The sequence below is a fragment of the Orycteropus afer genome, unplaced genomic scaffold (assembly GCF_000298275.1).
Source record: "Orycteropus afer afer isolate SDZICR_OR568_19922 unplaced genomic scaffold, OryAfe1.0 scaffold00393, whole genome shotgun sequence".
Lineage (NCBI taxonomy): Eukaryota > Metazoa > Chordata > Mammalia > Tubulidentata > Orycteropodidae > Orycteropus > Orycteropus afer.
The window spans coordinates 515,793-529,750 of NW_006921980.1; the positions used below are offsets into that span (position 1 = coordinate 515,793).

General features: G+C 46.4%; 1 protein-coding gene across 1 annotated transcript in view; it reads right to left on the reverse strand.

Annotated features, from left to right (window-relative positions):
- Positions 1 to 13,958, reverse strand: part of ADAMTS2 (ADAM metallopeptidase with thrombospondin type 1 motif 2) — a 374,801-nt gene that overhangs the window by 157,474 nt on the left and 203,369 nt on the right. Inside the window, exon 4 of the mRNA XM_007953408.1 lies at positions 176 to 378. Within this exon, the coding sequence (XP_007951599.1) occupies positions 176 to 378 (203 nt within the window). The remainder of the gene's footprint in view (positions 1 to 175; positions 379 to 13,958) is intronic.

Here is a 13,958-nt window from a genome sequence, read left to right on the forward strand (position 1 = left end):
TGGGCCTTATAGAGCATCCCTGCGTAGATGGTACTCACAAGGAAAACCTAGCATGCAGCAAATCTTCCCTCAGAAAGCGCAGATGCCTTTACCCTTCTATATCACTCTCCATTCAGAGTGAGTTACTGGCTCCACCCCTCCCCCCTCCCTTTGCCCCTGGAAGCCCCACACTCACGATGTTCATGAGCGTGAGCAGGTATTTCTGCACATGCTCGTTCCCATGGAACTGGACCACAGAGTCGTCTACACCCAGCAGGACCTCGATGTTGTAGTCGTCGTCGGTAGCATGCCTCCTCACCCTCCTCCTTGAGCTGTTGACTCGCTCTTCCAGCACACCCAGAGCCCGGCTGAGGCTGTCCAGGCTGCCTGAGGCAGTCCCTGGAAGGAGAGAGCACACAGTCTTCAGTAGCAGCACAAGCTCATCAGAGACCTCACAGCAGGGCAAAAACCGAACTCAGATGCCACTTAGCACCTCGAAAATTCACAGCAACCTTGTACCAAAGGCACTGTAGTCCCATTTTACAGAAGAATAAACAGGTTCAGAGAGGTCAGCTCAGAGCCAGCATCATCCAAGCCACCAACCTCTTTGAGTGCAGGGCCAGGCTCATTCCTGAGCACATGGTGGTGACTCCAACTGCTGCAGTGACCTCCATACAAATGTGGCTCAGGACAGGGCTTGCTGATGCCCCTGCTTTCTGTGGCTGCTGCATCATGGTGTAGCAACACACAGCTGGTCACAGAGCCAGCACAGGGCAATGGAAAGGCTAGGACTCATGGGAGTAGGAGGGGGCAGTTTGTCAAGAGGCTGGTGGCCCAAGTGTCCCCTGTTACAACTAGGGAAAGTGAGGCTCAGCCAGAGAGATGTGTGTCCTCTCCGTGGGCCCCAGCTCCCCTCCCAGAACTTTCCTCTCAGTCTTCTGCTGAAGCTTCCCCTCACCTCCAGGAGAGCTCCACTTGCCCTACTCCTGGACCATGGCCCTCAGTGAACTGTGCTTCCTGCCTCTGTAATTTAGGTGCCAAGGAGTGGGGTCTCCTGACCAAACTGTGCAAGGACCAAGAGGACCCTCTCTTGTGACAGCACCCCTGCCATGGGCCCAGGGCAGACACTGCCCTCTAGCCCCTACAACCTTAGAATCTGGTCCGGTGCTGGAAAGCCAGTCTGGGGACTGGAGGTATGTCAGACTCAGAACCTTGGGATATCAACCCACTCATCTGCACAGCTGCAGTTTCTGCCTCAGTTGTCTTATACTTTCTGTGGGCCTGCCCCAACCCCTAGCCCTCCTCTGCCCCATTTCTCAGAGTGGGAGCCTGGCCTTCAGCATGGCTGGTTTCCCCTGACCACACTGCATGTTGTTGTTGTTGTTGTTGTTTGCCATCGAGTCGGCCCCAACTCATAGCGACCCCTCCTTGGGTTTCCGAGGCAGTATCACTACGGAAGTAGGAATGCCCAATACTGCCCATTAAGTTCCCCTTGATGACTGGTCTTCACGTTTGTGCAGGTTCCTGGCGCCAGGATCCTGCTTCTCAGCAGCATTCCCTGGTTAGGTCCTCATTGACCCCTACCCTACTGAGATCATCATGACATCACCAATCCAGTTGTTGGTGGTGTCCTGCCCTATAGCCTCAGAAGCTGAGGTGGGAGAGGGAGAGCTAAGTTTAGCTGTCAATACTCTTGTCCCACCTTTAGGAGATCCCCCCTCTCTCCAAAGAATCTTCCAGAACAATTCTTCTCATTTCTCCTCAAAGCCTCTTTTCTGCTACCTCGTTTAGGGACAGGGTCAGGAACTTCCTCCATGTTATGGTGGTACAGGATGGGCCTTAGAAGCAGAATGGGGTTTCTGAAAGCAGCATGGCTGCGCATGGATATGGGGTCAGGTCACCTGGCCTGGGTGCCAGGCCCTGCTCCACCCTTGGCCCTCTGCATGTGTCTATTCATTCTGTGCTGACAACAGGGTCTTTGGTGAGTTTATTCTACAGATAGGAGACTCGCAGGCAGGAGTTCTCTCCTTTACATCTTGCAGTTTGCCTCATCAGGTAAGGGACACTGATCATTAAGTCTGAGGCTCAAACCTGCAACCTGGCTGTGAGGCAGAGACCATGAGGGATGGATGAGTGGAGGTGAGAAGCAGGGGATGAGAGCTTTGACAGAAAAGAGAACAAGCTGGGGCCAGCTGAGGGGCTGTTTGGGTACCTCTTCCTCCAGGGGTCCTTGTGCCCACCCTTGCCCGATGCACCTGCAGCAGGTGCCGCTTGTGGGCACTCTGCTGTCTGCCTGGGAGATGATTCAGGGCCATCCTGGCTGCTCATAGAGGAGGTGCCAGAGACGTAAATCTGACAGGGGCTTTGAGGAATTGCTACTCTATTTTTACACATTTATTTCTTTGCATTTCCAAGGAACAGGAACAGCTCACCTTCAGAATCACCTTGGGAAGCAAAAAGATGTTAATTTCCATAAAAAACTCTTCCCCTAGGGAAGAGGCTCTACCCTCATCACACCAGAGGTTACTCCTGGTGGCCCACCAGGCAAAACCAGACCACAGAGGTGTTTTCCAGTGCCACGTGGTGTTAAAGATACTTTATTTGGTTGACAGTATTGGGAAGTTGGGACATTTCATGTTTAAAAAGAAATCTAGAATACTCAGCTTCTCCTGAGAAATGAGAAGATGGGACCAGCCTGGGTAGTAACTCTTGGCTAGAGGGGAGTGATAGCCCTGCCTGGAGATAGGATATGTGGTACCCACCAGCCCTCACTGCCCCCCTGGAGGCATTAGAGAGCATCCGGAACACTAACCCTGGTAGACACCCTTCAGTGACCTATCCAGACAATCCCTATAGGAGGCAGGGGGGCTGCCACTGGGAGAACTAGTCTGGGCACATCTTGAAGCTGCTTCTGCTGAGCAAACACAGCTTTTCACTCCATTGTTTGTTACAGACACATTAGAAATAGCCAGGTTTTCTAAAGATGCTTTTATACATGCTTTGTCATGAGATTGGAGTGTCAATTTCACCCCCAAGCATCATTGTTATTGTTTTAATCATGATTACTGTTTGAGTGACTTTGAAAAGCCATTGGACATTATGTTCTAGAATCCCCCACCTGCAAGGCTCGGTCCCTATAGACATGGCCCAAAGCTCAAGCACAAAGCAATAAGGAAAGGAAGAGAGGGTCCTTCAGGTCACCAGGCAGGTGGCTGTTCTGGCCTCTGTAATCCTCAGCTCTGCTCAGGCTGGCCAGGATACAGGGAATGGTCAGTGGGGTCTGCCATGCCCCCTGGCCTGAGCCCACAAATGCCTCAGCCCAACTGTCCTCTGCCCTTCCCTATCCCCACCCACTGTGCCTGGTGGTCAGGCTGACAGTCCACCTTGTCAGTCCTGGATATGATTCCATATCCCTGAAATCAGCTTGATGCTTGAGCTAAGATGATGCAGAGACCTGACAACACACTGGTGCTAGTAGGCCTTTCCTTCAATCAGTATTGCCGGGAGTGGGGTGGGCTGTTTGCCACTCTCCTCCTATCCCCATGATCTCCTTGTGCTCTTGTAGCTGTCCTGCCAAGTGCAGCAACATGAATTTCATGCAGCCCTCTGCTCCATCGCTCATTCCTAGACCCAGTCTGCATAATGAGCTGTCAGAACTGCCCATCTTCTGCTAAAGATGGAGAGTGATGCTGCCTTCCCGTTTTACTCTGTGTGCAGCCTTCCCCCCAAGGAGACATGGCTGATCCCCCAGAGGTGCTGATTGATGGTAGATGAGAGAAAGCAGGACCCCAGTCATCACACCCCGGTAGGCTGAGGCAAATCCTATGTTTCAAATATGCAACCAAAGAATTTTTCAGTTCCTGGCATTTCCTGGTACCCAGGGGCCCTTCTGGGTGGCAGCCAGGGCTTGCTTTGCTCCTATTTCAAGCAAAGGATGACACAAGATATAGAACATGCAATAATAGTGCCCAGTTTTAGAGTTTTAGAGGGAAACTCTGCTGCAAAAGATCTCTTTAAACTGTTAAAAACAACAACAACAAAAAAGATGTCAGTTTGAGGACTAAGGTGCACCTGACCTAAGCCATAGCCTCATATATGCATGTGAAAGCTGGACAATGAATAAGGAAAACTAAAGAATTGATGCCTTTGAATTATGATGTTAGCAAAGAATATTGAATGTACCATGGACTGCCAAAAGAATGAATAAATCTGTCTTGCAAGAAGTACAGCCAGAACACTCCTTAGAAACAAGGATGGCGAGACTTCATCTCATGTACTTTGGACATGTTATCAGGAGGGACTAGTCTTTGAAGAAGGGCATCATGCTTGGTAAAGTAGAGTGTCAGCAAAAAAGAGGAAGACCTTCAATGAAATGCACTGACACAATGGCTCAACAATGGACTCAAACATAGCAGTGGTTATGAGGATGGTCAGGACTGGGCAGTGTTTAGTTCTGTTGTGTCTAGGATCATTATGCGTTGGAACTGATCCAACAGCACCTAATAACAACAAATAGTAAATATTATTTCCAATTGTTAGCTCAAGTAGAAAACCTGAACAAACCAATAACCTTAGAAGAAAGTGAAAAAGAAAAGCCCAGAAGGTTTTATGTAAGAGTTTTACAAAACCTATAAGGGATAGGTACTTCTCATCTCACACAAAATAAGTATGCAAAGATCAATACCATTCTTATGTACAGCAATGATCAGCTACAGAATAGAGTGTTGCAGTTATAAACAACTGCAACATAACCTACAAAATAAATACAAAATAATGAAAGTATAAAGGCTAAACAAAAAGGATAATATAACATCGTTTAAACTCTCTAACAGTACAAAAGAAGACATCAGTAAATGAAGACACAATAATGTGATCCTGGATTGGAAGTAGTTTCTCCTTCAAATTAATCTATAAATTTAACAAAATCTTCACCAAAGAATTGTTAAAGCCCAACAAAATAATTCCAAAGTTTATCTGGAAGAGCACACATGTAAGAATAGCTAGAAAATATTGGAAAATAATAATAATAATGAGGGGGTAATTATCTTTCAAATTAATGGGACATATTACAAAGTTAAATTAATTAGAACATAGAGATACTAATGTCATGAAAGACAGACAAATAGAACTGAAAATCCAAAAACACATATAAGCATACATTAGCATATGAGGGGTTTCTGGATAAAGACAGCAGATTGAATGCAACATCCAATTTCCTTTCCATTAAAACTTTAGTAAAAGGATTTTTTTAAGAATGCAAAACATAAGCCCACAAGGACAGGGAGAGAGGGAAAGGAAGGAATAGCAACAGAAAATTGGGTGCATGGTAATAGACTCGATATGTCCCAGAAAGTTAATCTCATGTGGGTAATGAGAAGAGCCAAGATTTGCCCAATCTATGTTACAGAATCATCCAAAGGCTCAAAACTGATAGGACAAGGTATCTCTAGAAAGAGGGTTAAGGAGAAATTGAAATAAGTAGGACTAGTTGATGGTTAAGTCAAATCTCCTCCCCACAACCTGTGCTGCAATATCGGCCCCTCCTCCACACTGGTGTTGGTCTGGAGTCTCATTCTCTGGAAAGCTGGAAAAGAGGGTCTCTCAACGGGGCTGCCTGGTATAGGCAAAGACATCAGTAACATATCGAAAATAGGAGGACTAAAACAATGCTGAGACCCTTGCCCTCTTCCACGTCTTGCTTCCAGAACGCTGGTGGTCAGACCTTTGCCCGTGGGCCAGGAGACTGAAGGCATCTTCTCTGGAAAATCTGACCAACTAAAGACTAAAAAAGAGATTTGCTGTCCCTAGTTCCCCCAACCTACATTCAATGAGCTCCCAATGATCTCTTTTGGTTCCCTCTCACAACATAGCAGATGGAATCCCAAATGAAACAAAATAACCAAAAAGAAGAACATGGGGGAAATAGAAACTACACAAGAAGTAGGAAAAGGCTATCATGAGTATTCTCTGAGAGCTAAAAGAAATACTACATCCACTAAACAAGAGCAGGATGCTACTTTTAAAAGGAACATCCAAGGAATAATTCTAAGAGTTCATTAAAATAAAAACATTTTAGCAGAAATGAAAACTTTAGCAGAAGGACTGAGAAGTCTTCCAGAAATTAAAAATGTAGAACAAAGACTTGAAAAATCAGGAAACAAAAGAAAATTAGAAGATGAGTAGAGGGTGACACAAGAGGTATATCACCTATATAACAGATGCTTCCATAAAGATAGAAAAGAGGATATTACTAGTGAAATCATTCAAGAAAATTTCCCAGAAGTGGAGAATGTTCCTGGAGTGAAAAGGTCCACCTAGTACCCAATACAGTAGATAAAAATAGACCCAATAGTGCTACATAAACCCACACATGGCACATCTCATGAGATTTCACAATAGAAAGAAGACTCTACAAACTTTCAGAGAATGAGTTGGGGGTGGGGAAGCAGGTTACAAAATAAGTCACAGACAAAGGATTGGAATCAGAATGGGTTTATACTTCTCAACAGCAGCATTACAAGAGAAAAGAAAATGGAGATAAGACTTCAAAAATTTGAAGGAAAATTGTTTCCAAACTGGAATTCTATACCCAGATAAATTCTCAATCAAGTATGAAAAGGGAATAAAGGCATTTCCATACATGTGAGTTCTCAAAATATTTACCTGTCAAGCATCCCTTCTCAAGAAGCTTCTGGAGGATGTGCTCCACCAAAATGAAAGAGGAAAACATGAGCTGTAAGAAACAGGAGATCCAATAGAGAAGAGATGGGAAGGAAATCCCTTAGAGGACGTTGATGGATATATCTGCACCAATGTGGAAGACAATTGAGCAATCCTGAAACTGTGACCCAAGAGAGAGTGTCTGTCATTACCAAGACTCCACTTCCATGTGCCCTTTCTTTTTCACCTGAGGATCAGAAGATCAGGAGATATAGGCCCACATTCCCACTGCACTTGGCTCATCTTAGTCATATATTGATGAGGGTCTCTCCCTCCATGCTATTCTGAGGACTGAAATATCCCTCACAGAATTTCAGTTGTCCCCTTGAGAGCTAGAGGTAGGCCATGGTGATCTTAAAAGCAGAAAATGCAGAGCAGCCCACTCCCTCTGACCATATTCTGCTGCTTGTCCAGCACCTGGTCCATACATCAGCTCTGCTAGGTGCCCATCTCTGCTTCTACTGAGTCCTGTGTTCCCAAGACTCATGCAAGACCTTGTCCATGATTTCCCCAGAATGGCCTTGAAAAGGCCAGAAAAGCCAAGGTCAGATCAGGACACTGCTCAATTCATTTCTCCTGGAGCCTCCACCTGGTGGAGAGAGATCTATTCTTACACAGCCAGAGTGTACTTGCCCTCTGATTTAATACTAATCACTTTTGATATTCATTTATGTGTAAATTTCAAATAGTTAATCAAATAATAAAATATTTGTTTGAACATAATACAAATTAGTCAATGATAAAAGTAGCATTTCAAAAATGGGTGATTTGGTCACTGGTGGATGTGGACCTGGGGTGGACAGCTAGCAATCTGGCACTACTTAGTCAATTACATGTAAGAGCATTTTAGGTCCTATTAACTTCACTCCTGAGTCCATATCCTAAAGATGTAGGATGTTTGTAGGATATCCCAGTGGGTAGTGGTGGTTCAGTGGTAGAATTCTTGCCTCCTATGTACAAGACTTGGGTTCAATTCACAACCAAGGCACCTAATGTTCCACCACTAGTGCTTCTGTCAGTAAGAGGTTTGCATGTTGCTATGATTCTAAAGAAAATAAATAACCTCACAACTGGACCAATAAGCAACATCATGATAAAACAAGAAAAGATTTAAGCTGTGAAAGATTTCATTTTACTTGGATCCACAGTGAACACCCATAGAAGCAGCAGTCAATAAGTCAAACGACTTATTGCACTGGGCAAATCTGCTACAAAAGAGCTCTTTAAAATGTTAAAAAGCAAAGATGTGACTTTGAAGATTAAGGCACGCCTGACCTAAACCATGATATTTTCAATTGCCTCATATGCTTGTGAAAGCTGGACAATGAATAAGGAAGACCAAAAAAGAATTGATGCCTTTAATTAATATACTATAGACTGGCAGAATGAAAAAATCTGTCTTGGAAGAAGTACATCTAGAATGCTCCTTGGAAACAAGGATGGTGAGACTTTGCCTCACATGCTTTGGTCATGTTATCAGGAGGGACCATTCCCTGGAGAAACACATCATGGTTGGTAGAGTGTCAGCTAAAAAGAAGGAAACCCTCAATGAGATGGACTGACACAGTGGCTGCAGAAGAGCAAAGATTGTGTGGATGGTTGTGATGGTTAAGTTTGTGTGTCAACTTGGCTAGGCCTGGTTGAGTGGCTGGGCAGCTGGGTATAGTATTACCCATGATGAGACTGGTAATCAACTCCATGGTGGAATCTAGTGGGAGCAGCTGAGTAGCTGCCTTTGGGATGTGGTCTGCTTCCTGTATATAAGGAGGAGCTTTGAGAACGGTCTCTGGCCTATTGCACTCTTGGACTCTGCATGTAGCCATGTCATTGCTCAGCAGCCTGCTATGCTCTGCCGACCTTGGGACTTACAATGGACTTAAGTTAATGGCCTGCTGTGTGGTTTGGTAACATCAAGATTGTGCCTTTTTACTTGTCAGCCTTGGGGTTTCTCAGCCTCAGCTGCCAGCAGCTGTCTGAGTGAAGAAATGCCTCTAGCTCCAGTGCACTGGGAGCAGGGGGCAGAGCTGGACCCCAAGGTTGAGGGGCTTTCACCCAGCTCCTAGAGCCTGGCACTTTGAACTTGGACTTAAAGCCTCCAAATTGTATGAATAAACTCCTGTTTGTTAAGGCCATCCCATTTGTGGTATATTTCTTGTCACCGCGGCACTAGGTAACCAGAACAACGGTGCAGGCAGGATCTGGCAGTGTTTCATTCTATTGTACATGGGGTCACTATGAGCTGGAAACAACTTGACAACACCTAACTACAAAACATGATGCTGAACAATTTCATCAGAACTTCTAGACTAAGGTGGACTAAAAAGAAAGACCTAGTGGTCTACTGCTGAAAGTCAGCCAATGAAAACTCTGTAGATCACAACGGTCCAGTCCCCTACCCATCATGGGAATGGCACAGGATCAGGCAGCATTTCATCCCATTATGCACGGAGTCACCATGAGTCAGGGGCCAACTCAATGGAGGCTAACAAAAACAACACAGGATATCCCAGTCCCCTCCTCAGACTGACCGCTGCTCCTAAGGAGCCCTAAGGAGACAATTATGAGCTGTTCATTGAAGCATTGTTTAGGAGGCAGGGCCATTTGAAGGCAACCTGGGTGTCATCAGTGGCTGAGATAAGAGGCAAAATGTGGCAAGTTCACATCACACAGTTCTAGGCAAATGTTAGAAGTTTGACATCAGTGTAGATAGATCTTAAAAACAGCATTGAGTGTAAAAGGTAAGAAACCAAAGGAGACACGTAATGCAGCAATTTATGTAAACTAAAAATACACATACTCAAGAGAGCTACATTCATTTTGCAAAAATACAGACTGTCAGAAAGATACCTTTTACCTTAGAAAGACTGCTAATGCAGAGGAAAAGGAGAGAAAAGAGAAAGAGGATAAGGGATTATATATATATATATATATATATATATACACACACACACACACACATATACTTTTTTTTTTTTTAAAGGTGTTAGGACAACTGGTTAGACACATGGGGGGGCATGAAATCCTGACCTCCATCTTTAAAAAAACCAAATTCCAGGTCCATTGTTGTCTTGGAATGTTCAAAATGAAGTCATAAATGTGCTAGAAGAAGGCTTTGGACTCCAACTCCAGAGCTATTCCTTGTTCCTCCTAGAATCGATCCTTGCCCCATGAGCCATTTCATTCTCCCCTGGACTCTGGACTGAAAATATGGGCAGATGGACACAAGTGTCCTGCACATAGATGAGGAACCATGCTGCTCTCCCACATGGATGGGGTTCTACACTGCTTCCCAACCCAGAGAAGGTGCCATGCTGTTCCTCAACCCCTTCAACCATGTGAATGAGTGATCAAGGGTCTCCAGAGCTTAAGTCCTTACAGCCACTGTGAAGAGCAGGAACCACTGTATCACACAGAAGGGCTTATAGAACTCAGCTAAGGCTATGGTGCAAGTGAAGGCCCAGGCCAGAACTCCAACCTAGCAACCACTGCTGGGCCCCTGCAGGGCTGCCGGCCAGGCCCAGAGCAACCACAGTCCAGGGTCCAGCAGCTCTGCAGAGCACACTGGGACTCCCACCCAGGGAAGGTCGTCTGGAGGAAAGTTACCTCCTCTATTTGTTAAGTACTAAGAGACAATCCCTCCATAACTGCAGATTCCTCTAAAGATGATCATTAAGATAAAATATGTTTATATGGAAGTATAATCAGGACATGGCACAAAGCCCTGCTTGCAAGGAAGCAGGCAGGCTCCTTGGATGCTCTGGGAGGCAGACAGCAGCTCATCCCCAAGAGGGCCATCAGCACAGAGCCCCACTGGTGAGCTTTATTAAAAGCAGCTCATTATGATCATTCTATCCCAGCCCTTTATAACTTTATTACCAAATTTGAATTAATTTTTGCAACTCCAACAGACACAGCTCATCCAGTGTCATTTTTATGACTCAAGGTAGGGCAGAGGAGTGGTGAGGTGCTCCTGGGCCATTCAGCCCCTCAGCATTCATCCATCAGGACAGCAACAATACCAGCTGCATCGAATCTCAGTGATAAGGGCTGGAATTTCCTTACATTCCAAGGAATGAGGCCATCTCACGTTCACTGGAATTCCAGGCCTGCTGTTACCCGCAGTAACCTCCCAGTGCTTCGAAAAAGCTCCTTCTGGGACTTCCTTAGACAGGCCTCCCAGAACAGAGAAGGATGGATATCCCTTGGTAGTGGACATGGGATGTTTGGCCTGCTCAGCCTTTGCTGGCTATTAGGTAGGGGAAGGGTGCCACCTGGAGCCATGCAGCATGCTGGACCTCCCCCTCCTCTACGTAGTAATCCCTGACTTTCCCTTGGTGAGCCACCTTCCACATTCCCAGTCCGTATGGCTCAGCGGAGCCACTCCACTGCATGCCAGCTCTAGGAGCAGTCGCAGGGCCCAGCCAGGCTACTGAAACCCAAAGAATACCATTTTTTGGAGTATTAGGGGAGATGCACTTTCTTCCTTCTCAACTGGAGATGTTAAGCTTGTAAAAGGTGAGGCAGGGGAATGACACTAACTCAAAGGAGAGCAGAGCTGAGTGCCACGGAGAGCAAAACCAAATGCTGGTACCACTGTGAGGTCCCTAGATCCTATCCCTGGAAGTTGACACACTCCTCGACTTTCCAGGTATTTGAGTCAATTTATTTGGATTTATATCTCTTGCAAACCAAAGACTGCTAATATGATACACACACACACACACACACACACACATGCATGTGTGGGTGCACACGTGTGTGTGTGCATACAAGAGCAATGCACTGGTCTGGCCTACAAGATCCCTGGGTGGTGCAAATGGTTTGCTCTTGGCTACTAAACTAAAAATTGGAAGCTCAAGCCCACATAGAGGTACAACAGAAGACCTGGCAATCTGTTTCCATAAGATTAGAGCCAAGAAAACTCTAAGGAGCTGTTCTACTCTGTAACACATGGGGTGGCCATGAGTTGGAATCAAATCAACAGCACTGGGTTTGGTTTAAGGAGCCCTGGTGACACAGTGGTTAAGTGCTCGGCTATAAACTGACAGGCCAGTAGCCCCAATCCACCAGCTGCTCTGCAGGAGAAAGATGTGGTAATCTGCTTCTGTGAAAATTACAGCCTTGGAAACCTTGTGGGGCAGTTCTTCTCTATCCCATGGGGTTGGCTATGAGTTGGAATCGACTTAACAGCAACAGATTTGGTTTGGTTTACACGCCATCATTTAGCTTTGAAGCCAGAATGCTCTCAGGCTCCTGAGGCATCAGCTATGTGGTTCTTGTTTTGCACTACACTCTCACCTCCCACTTTCTGGAAGAACCCCAGTGTAGAGCAGGCAGAGAGCAGCCTGCTGTGTATTTAAGGTATGTGGCTGAGGGGGAGGGTAGGCGCTGGTCCAGCCTCAAGATACATGTCCTTGGGAAATAAGGGGACCTATCTGCTGTCACAGGGGCCTTAGCAGAAGCACTGAGGCCTTGGAAATTGGGCCAAATACAGAGGGTCATGATGAATAACCAGGAACTCTCAGTGCACTCCAGGTATCCTGCTACAGAGCTCTGGCAGATCACCCCTGCCGACTCTACCCCCCCAACCCAATCAGAGTTGCCAGGATCCTCTGTAACAGCATTCCCTTGGCACCTGCCCTCCAACTAACTCCTGAAACCCACCCCCATCTCCTTCAGCAACCAGGTTCCTGTAAGCCCAGGTCCTATAAGCCCCTGTAAGCCCCACAGAGCAAAGACTCCTGTGTAGCCCAGCCCTGCCTAAGCTCCTGCTCAAAGCCAAGTGCAGGGAGGTTCCCTGGGACCAGCTGCACCTTCTGGCCTCAGACCTGCTCAGCCCAAGGATGGAAAACTGGCCCCAAGTCACCTCCTCATTGCATTTCCCCAGTGTACAGCAGCCAGATGGTGGGAGCTGGTGGAGAGACTGGCAGAGGTTTTAATGAAAATATTTACTGTGAACTTCAGAATGTAACACAGACACCTACAGGGCCCAACAGAAGGGAAGATTCCCTGGAATTTCATTTTCAATGTGGGGAGTAGGTGGTGGAAAGTGGGTGCCAATGGCCAACATCACAGGGCTCCACGTGGCCAGAGTCACAGGCCTGGCGCCTGCCATGAACAGCTCATAAAGCACATTACAGGTTGGAAACCTCTATTGCCAATCCAGCTCCACTCCAGAGCACTGGGTTTGGACATTGGTAGCCCTGCAGACATCACTCCCCAGACATCTTCTGCTCAGAATGTCCAGAACTGAGTGGCTCCCCTGCCCCTTCCCACACCTCTGGCTGGACTGCCCATCTCAGATCATAACATCTGCATCTGGGCCCACACCAGGAGCAGAGGCTGTTCCTCCCCAACCTGTCTTGCCCTCTAAGGGCCTCTTGAACCTGCCCCTAACCCCTCCAGCACCTTCACCATTGTTCTAGCCTAGCCCCCTCCTCACCATCCCATGTATTCCAGGAATCCTCTTCATTGGTTTCTGGATTAATCAAATCAAAATTCCAGTCTCCAATCTCACATTCCCTTGTTGATCTTCTCATTTTCTCAGATGTTAAGCCCCCTTCCCTAGAGGTTGATGTGGGAGTCACAGAAGTGGGTGGGTCCTGGGTGGGGCTTGGTGCTAACATATACAGACATTCTCTCTCTACCTTCTCCACTCTATCTCTCTCTCTTTTTTTTTTAATTGTGATTTGGGTGAAGATTTACAAAGCAAATTCACTTTCTTTTTATTGTTATTATTATTGTGATTTGGGCACTTTCCATACAGTAGTTCACATACACTTTGTCTCATGACATTGACCACAGTTTACCACAATGCAACAGCTCCGCTCCCACTTCCTCCCCACATTTACCTCTTCCCTGTGTCCATCTCTCCATGCACACCTACCCCCCTGAGCTGTCTCCCTGTGCCTGAGCAGCCCTTCTTTCTCTCATGCTTATTCTCTCCAAGGAGTGTATCTACCTGAGGTAAATGTTCAACTCATATGCCTGTCTTTTATTTGGCTGGAAACCATAGGTGTGCGTTAAATTCCAGACCCGAAGGGCAGCTAGGGGCCATAGTCTCAATGGTTCCACCAGGCTCCTTCGGGCCAGCAAACCTGCTCCCCCACCCTTTTTTTTGTTCCTTCCAAATGATTTTGAGTTTGTCTCACATTGTTCTCCCTCTCTATCAAGAATCTCCTACGTAGATCCCCTTCCAAGTGGATGACAGTGGTAGCCGGGCACCATCTAGTTCTTCTGGTCTCATAGTCATATAGGCT